Genomic DNA, 16219 nt, shown 5'->3' on the forward strand with positions numbered 1-16219 from the left:
TATCATTTTAGAAACGTCGTGACATTTAGAAATTTCAATCAAGTGTCCATAGATTTCGCTATACTTATTCGAACCAAGACAATGACGTGAGTTTTTTTATTGGTATTTAATTATGATATGTTAACGAGGTATAAAATGTGAAGGATTGTTTTTTATTCTTAATATATATAAGGCTATGTCATAAAAAACATTAAGTTTGGCGTAAAATGTCGGTTTTACGCTCTGACAGAATTTAGGTTTGTTTATGTCGCAAACTTTCTAAAAAAAGTTCAATTTTACCATTTTTACAGGCTGAGCATGTCATATATAAAGGTGGCGAGCCACATGTGCGTTGAATAGGTCGGAACTGCTGATGTGTCCGCCATATGTGTGCTAACTGTGTTGCTGCACCTTTTATTATAAAAATTCTAAAGGAGGAAAGAAAATGAGATTGTCTAGAATCAAATTCACAAACCCCGAATCTTACTATTAGGTTAGAAAGCTTCTTATGTTTAACATCTTGAACAAATGATATATAATGTAGGTTACTGAAATATATAAAATACAATTTAGATTATTATTATTATTATTATTATTATTATTATTATTATTATTAGTGTATACATACATTTTTATTTATGTTTTTACAGGTATAAATATATTTATAAAGGTACATAATATGTTTTTAAGTTTAAAAATATTTTAAAGGTATTTATAATTTTGAAAGTGTATGTAGACCTTTATAAACATATTTTTATAATGAAAATTGTATTTATAAAGTAAAAATATATTTATTTATATTTAATAATCATAACAATATGTTTTAAAAGGTATTTATATATTTAAAATTGTACTTATAAACTTCAAAAATATTTTTACAATTAAGAACATATTTATATATATTTGAAAGAGTATTTGCAGATTTGAGAACATATTTATATATTTAGTTGTAAAAATATCTTTCTAAGTGTATAAATAGACCAAATATATATTTTTAAATTTAAAAATATTTTTAATTATATGAATAGATTCTAAATATATAAGTACCTTTAAAATGTATTTCTACTTACAAAAATAAAAAAAATATACGTATTTGTATTAACAATATGAAAAATACATATTTATATTCAAAATACTAAGAAAAAAAATAAGTATTTATATTGGGAATATAAAAAAATTATATTGAAAATACGATAAATAGAAATACATGTTCAATATATGAATAATATGAAAATTTTGTATTTATATAATATATAAGCTGTTAGATTACTATATGTTTAAATTTCAACGAGTATCGACACAAATCCATTGCTAGTTTAGTGGAAATGAGGCTATGTGGTTTAGCTAGATACCTAGGTTCGCAACTTGTTTTTACTAAAGTAATTAACTTTTTGGTATGTTCACGTCTGGGTAATTATCGTTTTTTTGTATATATCTAGTTAACGAACTTGTTGAAGGTGTTTATATCTAGGATGCAACCTGTTACAGCAGGTTATAATGGTCATATGTAAATACTTCCAACAAGTTTATTACCCAAATATGAACAAAATGAAAAGTAAGAGTAAATTACACAAATGGTCCCTATGGTTTGCGGAAATTTGTGTTTTTGGTCAACTTATTTTTTTTTAACTCGAATGGTCCCTACTATTTATTTTTGTTGCGCGTTTGGTCTCTGTGTTACCTAAAACGACTATTGTGCCCTTATTAATTAATTTTTTATTTAATTTCTTATTTATGTATTTATTTTTTATATATTTAAAAAAATTAATATACCTCACATATCTGTATCTCCTCACCATCCCATCTCTCATCTCCCTCAACTTTGATTTATTTTCCATCTTTAGTGATATCAACGTCTTCACCATCTCTTCTTTTTTCGGTCCTTCAACTGTCTCTTCATCTTTAGTAGATTGTGGTGTTGATTCAACGGAGGTAAAAGAACGAAATAAAAAGAGATGGTGAATATGTTAATATCACTAAAGATAAAAAATAAATAGAAGTTGAGGAGAATGAGGGATGAGATGGTGAGGAGATACAAATATGTGGGGTCTATTAATTTTTTTTAAATATATAAAAAATAAATACATAAATAAGAAAGTTAATTAAAAAATAAATTAATAAGGGCACAATAGTCTTGCTATGTAAGACAAGGACCAAACATGCAACAAAAATAAACAGTAGGGACCATCCGAATTAAAAAAAATAAGTTAGGGACCAAAAACACAAATTCCCCCAAACCACAGGGACCATTCGTGTAATTTACTCTTACAGCAGGTTATAATGATCATATGTGAACACTTTCAACAAGTTTGTTACTTAGATGTGTACAAAAAAAAGATAATTACCCAGATATGAACATACCGAATAGTTAATTACCTTAGTAAGTCATTTTCCCTCTAAATTATGATTTTTTTTTTGGATAAAACCGGTATTTTTCGCCAAAACACTTTTTGTGATATTATCTTTATCTCTATTTATAATATAAATGACTAATTTTTAAATTTTTAGAAAAAAGAGCATGCTGACATGCCTTACGCATGTCAGCCATAGATACTTATGACCGACTTCTAAATTATGGTTTTTTTTAAGAGAAAATGACTAAAATAGCCATTTACACTAATTACATTACAAAAATAGCAAAAAAAAAAAAAAAAACCGAAGTTGCAAAAATAACCATGAATTTCGCAGATGGAATAATCCATCTGCGAAATGGGCTTTCCATCTGCGAATGTATAAGCAGCTAAAGCACAACTGTGCTTTAGTTGCTTGTACATTCGCAGGTGGTTTATTTACTTATTTATTTTTTTCTCTATATATATTGAAATTGTAGGGTAAATTCGCAGATGGAATAACCCCCTCCTGTGATTTACTCTGATTCCGTCTGTGAAATTGCGGTTATTTTTTAATTTTTAAATTATTTATTTATTTATTTATTTATTTTAAGTTTAACTATGAAATCAATTGGTTTGTAGCTCGGTTATATCTAAACGTACATTAACAACATCAACATAATGCCCGTAAACATGCTTTTTTTCATTTTTTTGACTTGAATTTTTTTTTCTTTTTAGTTTTATCTACCACACGTCTATTCATAACTTTAACTTCTTGTTCGGCAACATTATTTCGTAGTCAAACCAATTGATTTCATAGTCAAACTAAAAAAAATAAAAAATAAAAAAATAAAAAAATAAAATAAAATAAAAAATAACCGCAATTTCACAGATGGAATAAGAGTAAATCGCAGATGGGGCTATTCCATCTGCAATTTACAATTTCAATATATATAGAGAAAAATAAAATAAAATAAACCACCTGCGAATATACAAGCAGCTAAAGCACAATTATGTTTTAGCTGCTTGTACTTTCGCAGATGGAAAGCCCATTTCGCAGATGAGACTATTCCATCTGCGAAATTCATTGTTATTTTTGCAACTTCGGTTTTTTATTATTATTTTTGTAATGTAATTAATGTAAATGACTATTTTTGTCATTTTTTTTTTTTTTTTTTTTAAGATAAAATTGATATTTACCACCAAAAGGTTTTTTATGAAATTATCTTTATTCTTTTATTCCTATTTATAATGACTTTTAAAGAGTGTAAAGAGAGGTTTTTCTGAAAATTTCAAATAACTGACTGTCATACGCTGACTTGAAGAAAAATTAGAAGTGGCGACTGTGGCGTCGGATATGCTCAGAGACATATCTCTTTCGATACCTTCAATTCCATGGAAGTACATGAATTGAAGTATGAATTTGCTTATTATCAAGGAACTCTAAAATAAGTGCAATTTTTGAAGCTACTAGTCGATGGTATACATTAATGATCTCATCAAAACTTTATATACTTAGGGCGTAGAAGCGATGGATAAATTTAACAGAAATCTGTCCTATGTTCTTATACGATTCTTCATCTCCAATCTATCTGATGCTTAGTGTAGTTGATCCAGTGCTATCGCTATGCCATTCACCAGTAACGGACACCGGCGAAGGCGGGAAGTTTTTCAACAAAACCGTCGTATCAGTGTTTTCCGACCGAGTTGGCGGTTTTAGGGTTTTCGACTCTTCAGCATCTATTCTCCCCTGGGCTTGAATATCCTCCAACACGTCCAACACCTCATTCATTGTAGGCCTCATTTCTGAATAAAACTGTAAACACTGAAAAGCCAACTCTGCTACTGATGTAACCATCCTCATGACTTCAGGATCTGAATCGGATCCTAAAACCGGGTCGATCAATTGATCTAACGCACATCTTTGGATCTTGTTTAAAGCCAGATTAGCCAAACTAATCTCGTCTTGAGACCTATTTAAATCAACAGCCACCATCGATGATATCAGTTCGATCAAGACCACTCCAAAGCTGTAAACATCACTCTTATCTGTTAATTGGTAACGATGGTGATATTGGGGATCCAAATATCCTGGGGTTCCTTGAGGAGCTGTAGACACGTGATTGACATCATCTGGTAAGAGCCTTGAGAGCCCAAAATCTGCTACCTTCGCACTAAAATTATGATCAAGAAGAATGTTACTAGTCTTAACATCTCGGTGTATGATTTCAGAGGCATGAAGGTACACTAGAGCTCTGGCAGTTTCAATGGCAATGTTCATCCGTAATGGCCATGGTAGTAAGCTTGCATTTGCTCGGTTTCCATGGAGGTGATCAGCAAGTGTCCCATTGGAAATGTACTCATACACAAGGAGAAGTTCATGGCTTTGTCTAGAAGTGCAACCATAGAGCACCACAAGGTTGGGGTGGCGTAATCTGGTGAGGATTCTAACCTCATTCACAAATTGTTGTACTCTTTTGTAGTTGTGCTCGTAGAGTTTCTTCACTGCAACTTCTCTCCCATCTTGGAGTTTTACCTTTTTATAGAAAGATCAGATTTGATGAATAACTTAAGTGAAAATAAACACCCCTCAATATTCTTAACAAGTGTAAAGCTCTCACCATAGTAAACAGCTCCAAAACCTCCATTCCCTAATTCCCGAGTTGGATCAAAATGTCTGGTGGCATCTTCGAGTTCAGTGTAGGAGAAAACAGAGGCGCCATGGAAGAGAGTACTCCCATCTTCAGCGTTTGGTGATTTGTCTTTTGATGAGAAATAGGAAAAAGGGTTTGTCTTGTAGCGGCCCCATGTTATGAAGATGACAAGAAAGAGTATGAGGATGAAGGAGGATCCTGCAACACCTTTAGATACAAATTCTTTCATTTATGTGTATTTATGTATTTATATATTTGGTAGTAATGCATTCAATCCAATATGTAATATTACCTAGAGTCAGCTTAAGTTTTCTGCGTTGTTTTTCTGCCACAACCAAACAACAGAAGATTAAACAAAAAAACCAATTTCATGAATACATATGAAAGGAATATGAAAAAAAAAAGTTGTAAATACCCTTTTTGGCATCCAAACACTGAAACAATCCATTGTGAATATTACACTGGCCATCTTCCTGATGACACTTATGACAGGGAGTTGACAAGTTAAATGAAACAGAGAACGTGGAACCAAGAATAGAAAATATGTTGGTAGTGTCAGGTACTTGAGGATCATTTGGCCCTCGAAATTTCACAGGAAGCTGTATTACTTGACATGTAGGCGGAAGATCAGGTAGAAATTCTGCATAGCTGATCATTGAATAATCATAGTAGAAATCATGATCATTGCATCTGTCGTATCCACTATAATTATGTTGTTGAAAGTATTTTGAGGTATTTATAGAATTGGTATGATTTGTACATTTGTAGAGAGTGATGAAGGGTAGGATTGAAATCGAATACAAAAGAGGACTCGGAGAAGTGAAGTTATACGCAAGTGCCTCGCACTTTGTCTCATTTACAAGTCTTTCAAACGTTTTGTTATGGATCATGACCAGAGGATCTGACACATACTTGGAAACAATCTCATGTGACTCTCCTCCAATTTCAATTTCCCCACCATATGATGTACAGTTGACCTTGATCAACCCACAATTGGTGTCAGTGGTATTATAAAATGGGTACGTGAATGGGGAAAAATATGGGCAAATGAAATCTTTTGGGCAGATAGATTTGGAAATGTTGTGGTCTGTAGCAGAGTGAAGAAAAGGCAAACAAGAGAGAAGAACAGAGGCAAAAAAGATGGCCAGAATCATTTCACAAATGTTGTTGAGACTCTCCAAACATAATTATGTATTTACATATATATCTTTTAGGTCTATTTTTTCTTTACAGAAAGTCTTTGGTACGGTTGGGCTAAAAGAGGTTAAATGAGGTCTGATGTGACTACCATTTAAGAATCTTTTAGCTTTTCACACTCACAAACTCAACTTGCCCTCACGTGTATGACAAAAACATAGAAAATTCTGTCACTTTTATAATTTTCTCTTCATTGAGCACCACTATCAAGACTTTCGAGTCCCAGATTCTTCTCCTCCATTAATCCTTAACCCCTTTGAAACATCAAAAAGTTGACTTGGAAAGTTTCATGTGGTTTCCTCTTCATCCCATCTAATACTTTTCAACTGCCATAATTCAAACTTACCAACAAGACATCTTTGTAAGTTAGACACCGTTTTATTAAATTTCCAATATTAAATCATCAAAGAAGAAAGTGTAGACATAACGTCAGAATGTGTATGTGGAATATCCGTAGGAATATATACTTTTTTCACGGACAGAAATAGTCGCCATGGAACGGTGAAAATGGTATAAAATTGTTGGTAAACAAGAAACAAAAAACATTTTGAAGGAAACAACCCACTGGAAGAAAATTATCAAGGTAATATAAGTGTTCACTTTATTTGAATTTTTGCAGCATCATGAAAATATAAATAAATTAAGCTGTTTTACCATGTGGAAACCCAGGCAGTTACCTGAAGTTTCTATAAAGACCAAGTCTTTTAAATAAGTGGACGGAAATTTTGATCAAAATTTCCTTTATGGATCAAGACTTGACTAACACGCTCATTGACTTTTGTTGTTCATTAGTCACATGTAATTATCAACATTTAGTTTAGATTTATTTACCTGCGTATTATCTGAATATACCAAACATTATATGGATTAAGGCTTTTTGGCTTAGTTTTTCAGGTTCGGGGTTGATACCCCCCACCCCCCTCTGGTACGCCTCTCTCCCTGTTATTGACAACCCCACCTGTACCAAATGCATAAAGTGACTCTTCTGTCACTTAATCCATTAAGTTGAAAAGTAACATTTATAGCTGTCCCAATTAAATCGAAAAGAAATAGGAACTTAATGTTAATTACATTCCTTTTCATGAGCTCACAATAACACAAATATTTAGGGCATAGAAACGATTGGAAAACTTGAACAAAAACCACACGGAGTTAATGAATATGCACAGTGATCGTATGTTGTGATGCCATCTATCTGACAGGGAGTGTAGTTGATGCAGTGCTAGAGCTATGTCATTCACTAGTGATGGAGACTGGCGAACGCAGGAAATCTTTCAACAAAACCGTCTTATCACTGGCTTCCGAAGGAGGTGGTGGTTTTACTTTTTCCATATCTGTGATACTTTCATCAGCATCAATTCTCCCTGGGGATTGAATATCCTCCAACAAATCAAGCACCTCATTCATCGTGGGCCTCATTTCTGAATAATATTGTAAACACTGAAAAGCCAACTCTGCCACTGATGTTGTCATCCTCATGGTTTCAGCATCTGAATCGGATCCTAGATCAGGATCGATCAATTGATCTAACGCACATCTTTGGATCTTGTTCAAAGCCAGATTAGCCAAACTAATCTCGTCATCAGACCTATTTAAGTCGACAGCCCTCATCGATGATATTAGTTCAATCAAGACCACTCCAAAGCTGTAAACATCACTCTTATCTGTTAATTGGTAACGATTGTGATATTGGGGATCCAAATATCCTGGTGTTCCCTGAGGAGCTGTAGACACATGCGTGACATCATTTGGTAACAGCCTCGAGAGTCCAAAATCTGCTACCTTGGCACTGAAATTCTGATCAAGGAGAATGTTACTCGTCTTGACATCTCGGTGTATGATTTCAGAGGCATGAAGGTACACTAATGCTCTCGCAGCTTCAATGGCGATGTTCATTCTTAACGGCCATGTCAGCAATCTTTGATTTGCTTGTTTCCCATGGAGGTGATCAGAAACAGTTCCATTGGAGATGTACTCGTACACAAGGAGAAGTTCATGGCTTTGTCGAGAGGTGCAACCATACAGCACCACAAGGTTGGGGTGGCGTAAACCAGTCAGGATTCTAACCTCATTCACAAACTGTTGGACTCGTTTGTAGTTGTGCTCATAAAGTCTCTTCACTGCTACTTCTCTTCCATCTTGTAGTTTACCATAGTAAACAGCTCCAAAACCTCCATACCCTAGTTCCTTAGAAGGGTCGAAATTTTGGGTGGCATCTTCAAGCTCTGTGTAGGAGAAAACAGAGACGCCATAGAAAAGACTCCCATCTTCAACTATTGGTGATTTGTCCTTTGATGAGAAACAAGAAAAAGAGCTCTTCTTGTAGCGATGCCAGATTATGAAGATGACAAGAAAGAGGATGAAGGCTGATCCAGCAAAAACTAGAGCAAGAAAATGCAACACCTTCAGGTACAAATTCCTACATGTATGTGTGTGTATGTATTTATATATTTAGTAGTGATTCATTAGATGAAATAGGTATATTACCTAAGATTAGTTTCAGTTTTTTGAATGGTTTTCCTGCTGCAACCAAACAACAAAAGATAAGTCATAAAAAATAAAACAATTCACATGTAGAGAATAAGGCGGAAAGGAAAATGAAAGAAAAAGTGTAAACAATTCACCCTTTTTGGCATCTTTACACAGAAACTGTCTATTGAGAACATCAACATGGCACGTACCCCCTTCCTTTTCACATTTATTGCAGGAGATTGAAGTAAAACAGATAGGGAATTCAGAAGTTAGAAGAGAAAATATGTTGGTCTCGTTAAGTACTTTATAGTCACCTGGCTCTCGCACTTTCACAGGCAGCTGTATTACTTGACATGTAGTCGGGAGATCACTTGGAACTGTTGTATTACTGATTAAATACTTATAATAGAAATTGTAACCTTCACATCTGTTGGACCTATGGTAATTTGATCGGTGAAAATAAGCCTCGGTTTGTGCATCATTATTGGAATTGTTTGTGCATTTGTAGAGAGTGATGAAGGGTTGGATTCTAATGGCATACAAAAGAGGATTTGAAGAAGTGAAGTTATACATCAGTGCCTTACAATCTTTTTCATTCACAAGTTTTTCAAAGTTTCTATTATGGACTAGGACACAAGGTTCAGACCCAAGCTGGCTACCAATCTTATATGAGTCTTCTCCAAGTTGAATGCTCCCACCATTTGAAGTACAAGTGACCTTGATCAACCCGCATTGTTTGTCATCAGTGGCATTATAAAATGGGTACTTGAATGGGGCTAATTTCGGGCAACTGAAACTTTCAGGGCAGATAGACATAGAAGTGTTGTGGTCTGTAGCAGAGTAAATGAAAGATAAACAAGAGAGAAGAATGGAGGAAAGAATAAATATGAGAATCATTTTAAATGTACAAAAGAAAAGCTTAGACAATTATTCTTCCATGTGTTCTTTAGACTTTGATATATAAATGATTGTGCATACACATACAAATATATAATATATCTCTCTTCTACCAGACTACTATTAGAGGAAGTTGTTGCAAAACTTAGGCTAAAAGAGGTGATATGAGGTCTTATGTGACCAGCATTTAAGAAGCTTTCACACTCAAAGACACAACTTGCCCCAATTTATATTCCAGAGACAGAAATTCTGTCACTTTTGCAATTTTCTCCTTATTGATAAAGACCATCAAGACTTTTAATTCGCCCACTCTTGTCTCTTCTTCTCCATCCATCTTTAACCCCTTTCAAATGCCAAAACATAAGTTGGAAAGTTTCATGTGGTTCCAATTTTATGCCTAGATAATCTACATTTATGCATATCACATCTTTAGAATCAACAATCATTTCATAAATTTCCAATATCACAGCATCCTAGAAGAAAGTATAGAACATTAGTATGTATATGTAGAATATATATATTTACTTTTTCTGTGAGAGATATTTCACCTGGAAATTGACCTTAAAAAGGAGGGTTTTTTTTTTTTTTTTTTTTTTTTTTTTTTTTGTAACAATTACTATTTGAAATAACTATTAAAGAGGTTATTACCATTAGAGCATATGACTTTATTTTGCTTTTTCTATCAACAAACATATTATTTATTAAGTGGTTACTTTATTTTGATGTTTTTTGCAGCATCAAAATATAAATAATGTAGGTTGTTTACCATATGGAAACCCAGCAGTTGACTTGAAGTTTCTATACAAACCAAGTCTTTCAAACAAGTGGACTGAAATTTTGATGAAATATTTACGGATCAAGACAAACTATCAAGACTTGACTCATTGACTCTTCAGTCTCCATGGTCCTTGCTTCTTTTACCAATTCTAATCTTTGCCTTTCTTTGAAGTTTGAAATACCAAATCAACAAGACATTAATTAATTTCATGAAAATGTGAGCGAGGATACATCTTTTAAAATTAAAGAATGTACTAACGGAATTAAAATATCAAAATTCATGTATGAATGTGATGTTGATAATGCAGTGGTGGATCTAGAATCTTTGCAAAACGAGTGTGGAATATACAATTTGATTATAGTTCTAATTTGAATATTTGTAATTCTAACCAAAATTTTCTAAACATATCTAATTACTAGGAACTTTGAAGAGACAACCATAACTACCATTCCTTCACAAAGAGCATTTGACACCATGTTAGATATTATACCTTAATAGAAGCAGAGTATTCTATCAGGTAACATCATTATTTATTCCGAAATCTAGTAACATTGTAAGTTAATGTGAATCTTAATGATCTCTTTCATTGATATGATACGTATATATAAATATGCATGCATGAGACCGAGAGTGTATTCTAGCAGAATGAGAGTTTATTTTAACAGAATGAGAATGTATCTTTGCAGAATAAGAGTGTATTCTAGTAGAATACACTTTCGTTCTCCACGTTCCAGACAACTTTGTTGTATTTTAAGTGACTGGGTTGTGAAACAAAACACGAACCCATACATGAAAACCTAGATGCGAATTCATTCTGAAAAAATATTATTATTGAGATTAATGTCGAATTTAATTAGTTTCCATAAAAAAATTACAATTATGGATATCATTTAGTATACGTACAATTATGGAAATCATTTAATATCTATCTTTATTTGATTAAATAATAATTCAATTTCACTAAATTATTATTGGTCCATTCTAACACAGAATAGATTTAAGGAACACATGAACCTAGTCATATATATATATATATATATATATATATATATATATATATATATGTGTGTGTGTGTGTGTGTGTGTGTGTGTGGAGCATAATATTGTCTTTCCAAAATAGTCATTGTGGAGAGAAGGGAGACTCTAACATATATAGCTATTATAAGATCGTATCGCACCGAAATAGGATACACTAACATTTCGAAGCCAACACAATTATGAATCGATATTGACAATGTCATAATAATCAACTTCCACACTAGATCAAGATAACATTGGTTGTTTTTTAGAAGACCATGAGATGAGGTTGTCACCACAGAACATAAAAATCGGAAGTTGACCTTCAAGTAGCCAAACATCTCCCCCTCCTCAACGTCTATGTTCCTTATATAGGAGAGAGAGAGAGAGAGAGAGAGAGAGAGAGAGAGAGAGAGAGAGAGAGAGAGAGAGAGAGAGAGAGAGGTGCATGTGGATTTGGATATATGCAAGTCATATGTTAAAGTGACACGTTTAAGGCATTCATATGGGTGGTACGTTGATCATATATGTGTAGGCAAACATCTTGCACAACATAGGAGACACCTAGCCGCGTAAAGGTTAAGTATTGTAGTGTCCCGACAAGACTTCAATATAATACGATATTTAGAAAGGGGTCTCCAGTTTGTGAGGTCATTTAAGCATTTGTATTGATAAGTTTGTGAGCTCATTTAAGCATTTGTATTGATAGATGTGGTAGTTGGTATACACGTACCCATATCGACTCATTCGAATATTTATTTGGTATACTTTTTATGGCTAAGAAAAAGATCATTTTTATGGAAATGGATAGAGATGCCAAGAAAGTAATTTATGGGACTAAGGTCCTTCATGGAAAACTCTTGAGCCAAAAGTTCCATGAGAGTGTTCGAAGAGATCAGACAATATGGTAAGTATGATGTCATCAACATATAGTAAAAGATATGGCACATTGTCTTTGTCTTTGTAAATAAAGAGTGAATATCGCAACATTTTTGTAAATGAAGAGGGAATGGGCACAAATGTAGGTAAAACCAATGGTACTGACAAAATTTGAAAAACGTTGGTACCATCCACACGGAACCTATTTTAAACCGTATATATATATATATATATATATATATATATATATATATATATATATATATATATATATATATATATATATATATATATATATATATATATATATATATATATATATATAAAGTAGACACACATGATTAGGGTCGGAGGAATTACAAAACACTATTGTTGGTGCATGTATTAGGTTCTTTTATATTACAGTGAAGAATCATGTTTTTAACAAACAGCTGATGTATGGGCCATGATTTGTATATGACAATGTTTAACACAATTCAAATGATTGTTTATTTAAATTTCGGTCTAAAAGTTTTGTGACAATCAATTCCAACATGTTGTGAACAACCATCACCCATTAGTCATGCTTTATAGCGTTCAAAGGACTCGAATAACTGATTTGGTGTTTAAAAATCCACATGGAACATGTTATATGCTTATCAAGTCTTCGAGGGACAATGACCTACCTCTTCAATTAGTGCATTAAATTCAATCGTAATAGCAAGTTTTTACTTTGGAACGGAGAGTGAATATTTGGGTTTTTTTCATAATACGAGAAAAAGGGAGGTGGAGACGGAAAGATTAAAAGTTGTTTGTGTTAATATATGTCGACATACTTTGGATTTGGATAAAGCGTATTATTTTTGTGTTTGGAGTAAGTATTGATGTTATGTTACTTGTAGGTGAGGGTGGGATAGTCGTGGATATTTAGGAGGTGTGAGACATCCAAAATGGGGTTGTGGTGGTGTTGAGAACATGATAGACCCTAAGGAGTAGGCCAACGATAGTTGTCGTTATTAGGACAAGTCCAACAACAAGAGGAAGGGTTGTTGGTGGTGGTGTTTGGCCTAACAAAGAAGAAGATATGCTGGAAAGGTAATCTTGGAAATTGATGGATCGCCAGAGGAGGAAAAAGATGGTAAAGGTGTGTATTGGTTCGGTAAGAAAGGTGTAGGAGGGAGGGTTAGAGGTGGATAATTTTTTAATGGAATAAAGTTCGTTAAGTAAAACATGATGGGACATGAATTTTTTTTTCTTGGGCTATATGTATAAAAACATCCCAAATTAATACAGTCTATCAATTTGGCTTTATCTACCACTTTCTACGCAGATTGGGATATAATATTGCCATATTTATATACATTATAGGCATTATTTTAATACATTTAAGGCTATATTTTGGTAAAATGAAAAAATATTGTTAGAAAATAAGGGGACAAAATAACAATAAATATAAGCTCAGATAGATTCAAGGATTCTGTTTAACAAAGACTTTCCAAATTTTGTAATTCGTCCCTTTTGCCTAGGGTACACGAATTCAAAAGTCTGATAATCCAAGAATGAACCAATTTGAATTACATGCCTAATTCAGATTGTGAAACATAGAATACATGTTAATGTGTTCTTGTGAGATAGAAAAAATCTTAAAATCAGATTTTCAGAGTATGTGGTTTGTAACCCATTTTCTGGAACATGAAGAATGTTCTTATACCAGAGGGAAAAGTGGTTATGGTGGTTGCCTCCAGATTTGGCACCAAAATTGTTAGTTATAAGACATAAATAACACTTGCATCATCAAGATGTCATTGGGTGAGTTTTAACATGAAATTTCATGGATGAAATCATACCCGATGTAAAATATGTTTAGGTTTTGGGGCGATGAAATCATACCCGATGTAAAATCCATTTTGGTTTTGGAGCGCTGTTCTTTGGAACCACCGCCAGGGGCTCTGCCCCTTGGACCCCGCTAGGGGCGTTGCCCCTAGACCCTGCCAAGGGGTTGTAGCCCCTTGGAACCTTGCATCCATTGGTGCCACCCCCGGACCCCTCGTATTCCTAATTTTACATTTATCACATCGAGTACACACCCCGCACCTTAAACCTCGGTTAGTAAATGGAGTTCGGCCTATCTTGTAATCTCCGTAGATTCGGGCTAGTCAATTTAGAGACAATAAGCATTAAAAATGACTTTTTGATATAATATTAAGGATAAATAATCTTAACAAAATTTACAGTATACGTCACAAAGATTTCATACATATAAAGAAAGCTGAAATCCGACTTATAAAGAAGAAGTTATGACCCATTGAAGTTTCACGTATAAACCAACACGACTCTGCATATCATAAAAAGTCAATTTTTGATAAATTACTTTTTAGCCTTAGTAATCTAAATGAAAGTCGTAGTATAGTTAAACCGAGAGCGTGCATATAGAGAACATCAAAATCTGACTTCATTTGAGGATCAGGGGCGGAGGTTATATAGGGCCAGGGGGGCTGTGGCCCCCCCTATTTTATATATATATATATATATATATATATATATATATATATATATATATATAGCCTTTATGTATTAAAAAAGTTACATATTATGCCCAAATCTCTAAAATTTTACTTTGCCCCCCCCCCTGCTCTTCAACTTTTATACATATTTTATTTTCGCCCCCCCCCCCCTAATCGAAACTTCAAGCTCCGCCCCTGTTGAGGATGTTATGATTTTTCTAAGATTTAGCATATCAATGTACAACTCATAAATCAAATTTTTAGATCGGTCGAATTTTCGTGAAAAGGATCTAAAAGAGAATTGAAAATCTTGTTAATAGGATTTCAACGATAAAAAGACAGTCGAAAATAGAGCTCGTATGCGAATGATGTGGACGAAACTTAGTCCCTACTCTTCGAGCGCAACGAATTCGATACAGATTTGTAAATCTGAGATAGAATGAGAATTAGCCGATGACGTCTAAATGAAAGTTGTAGCACTTGGAAATACCAACACGTGGATATAAATAACATCGAGAATAGAGCCCATATGTTAAAGATATGAACGAAACTTAGTCCCTACTCTTTGAACGCGATGAATTCGATACAGATTTGTAAATTTGAGATAGAATGAGAATTAGTCAATGGAGTCTAAATGAAAGTTGTATTACTCGGAAATACCAACATGTGGATATAAAGAACTTCAAAAACGGAGCTCGTATGCAGAAGATACGGACGAAACTTAGGGCCCACTCTATAATCAGACCCCTATAAATACAGGATGAATTCTTTATATTTCCTTACTCAATTCTTCTAAACTATCTCTAGAATTATTCTTTCTTTCTTGTTCGATTTCTACTAGTTTTAGGGTGTGATAGAGAAACCCTAAGTCATCAGAAAGTCGACAAAAAGAAGTTTTTAGAGTCGGAGTTCTACCCACGTAATTTCCCAGTTTTCGTTAAAAGCCCTATAAGTTAAGCTACACTATTCTGTTTTTAGTATAACTTATATTTATAATCATAAGTTGTTATTATGAACCTATAAATAAGATTTATTAGTAATTCCAAGTCACTATACTAATTGATCTACTTACGGGAGTGTAACACCCAAAATCTGGAAGGCCAAGAAAGGAAAGAAAACCCTAATTTTTAGGGGCGACCCGGCGAGTCCAAGGAGGAACTCGGCGAGTCCGAGCGGGATCCGGGTCGAGGAGTAAGTGACCAACTCGGTGAGTCGGCCAAGTGGACTCGGCGAGTCTGGTCTGTGCGAGGAAAACCTTAAATTCGGGACTTGGAGCCTATTTAAACGTCTTAATCTTCTTCCTAGGATTCCTTTACTACCTCTTTCACTACTAGAAAAATACCCTTTAAGGACGCGCAAACAATGACACTCGCAGATTTACAATACGCATTTTTGTGTGTCTTTAAAAATAATGTCAGGTTTCCAAAAACTGAAGGATAGAGGTCACGCATTTTTGCGTGCCCTTAAATTAGTGTCTCAATAAAAAAAATTAAAAACACGGAGGGCACCTAACAAAAAAAGTGTGTCCTCTAA

The 16219-nt window shown here is 33.7% G+C and overlaps 2 protein-coding genes and 1 long non-coding RNA gene across 4 annotated transcripts; 1 reads left to right on the forward strand and 2 right to left on the reverse strand.

The window, feature by feature from the left end:
* Positions 1 to 3897: 3897 nt before the first annotated feature.
* LOC145092714 (LEAF RUST 10 DISEASE-RESISTANCE LOCUS RECEPTOR-LIKE PROTEIN KINASE-like 1.1) lies at positions 3898 to 6145 on the reverse strand. Its single transcript, XM_079030690.1, has 4 exons — positions 5379 to 6145; positions 5256 to 5288; positions 4914 to 5170; positions 3898 to 4845 (listed from the first exon to the last, which is right to left on the reverse strand). Exons 1-4 carry the CDS (start codon positions 6115 to 6117, stop codon positions 3898 to 3900), a joined length of 1977 nt encoding a protein of 658 aa, XP_078886816.1. The 5' UTR covers positions 6118 to 6145.
* LOC145092715 (uncharacterized) lies at positions 4306 to 9626 on the forward strand. Its single transcript, XR_013702633.1, has 2 exons — positions 4306 to 4445; positions 4542 to 9626. It is a non-coding gene; the product is annotated as an uncharacterized LOC145092715 (long non-coding RNA).
* LOC145092713 (LEAF RUST 10 DISEASE-RESISTANCE LOCUS RECEPTOR-LIKE PROTEIN KINASE-like 1.1) lies at positions 7144 to 9615 on the reverse strand. 2 transcript variants are annotated; one of them, XM_079030689.1, is made up of 3 exons: positions 8785 to 9615; positions 8648 to 8680; positions 7144 to 8541 (listed from the first exon to the last, which is right to left on the reverse strand). In XM_079030689.1, the coding sequence occupies exons 1-3, from the start codon at positions 9527 to 9529 to the stop codon at positions 7394 to 7396; spliced, it is 1926 nt and encodes a 641-aa protein (XP_078886815.1). In that variant the 5' UTR covers positions 9530 to 9615; the 3' UTR covers positions 7144 to 7393. The 2 variants fall into 2 exon arrangements, with proteins under 2 accessions (XP_078886815.1, XP_078886814.1); XM_079030688.1 differs by having other exon boundaries at positions 8648 to 8683.
* Positions 9627 to 16219: the final 6593 nt, after the last annotated feature.

Source organism: Lactuca serriola, chromosome 3 (assembly GCF_051521515.1).
Source record: "Lactuca serriola cultivar US96UC23 chromosome 3, Lser_US96UC23_V15, whole genome shotgun sequence".
Taxonomy (NCBI): Eukaryota; Viridiplantae; Streptophyta; class Magnoliopsida; order Asterales; family Asteraceae; genus Lactuca; species Lactuca serriola.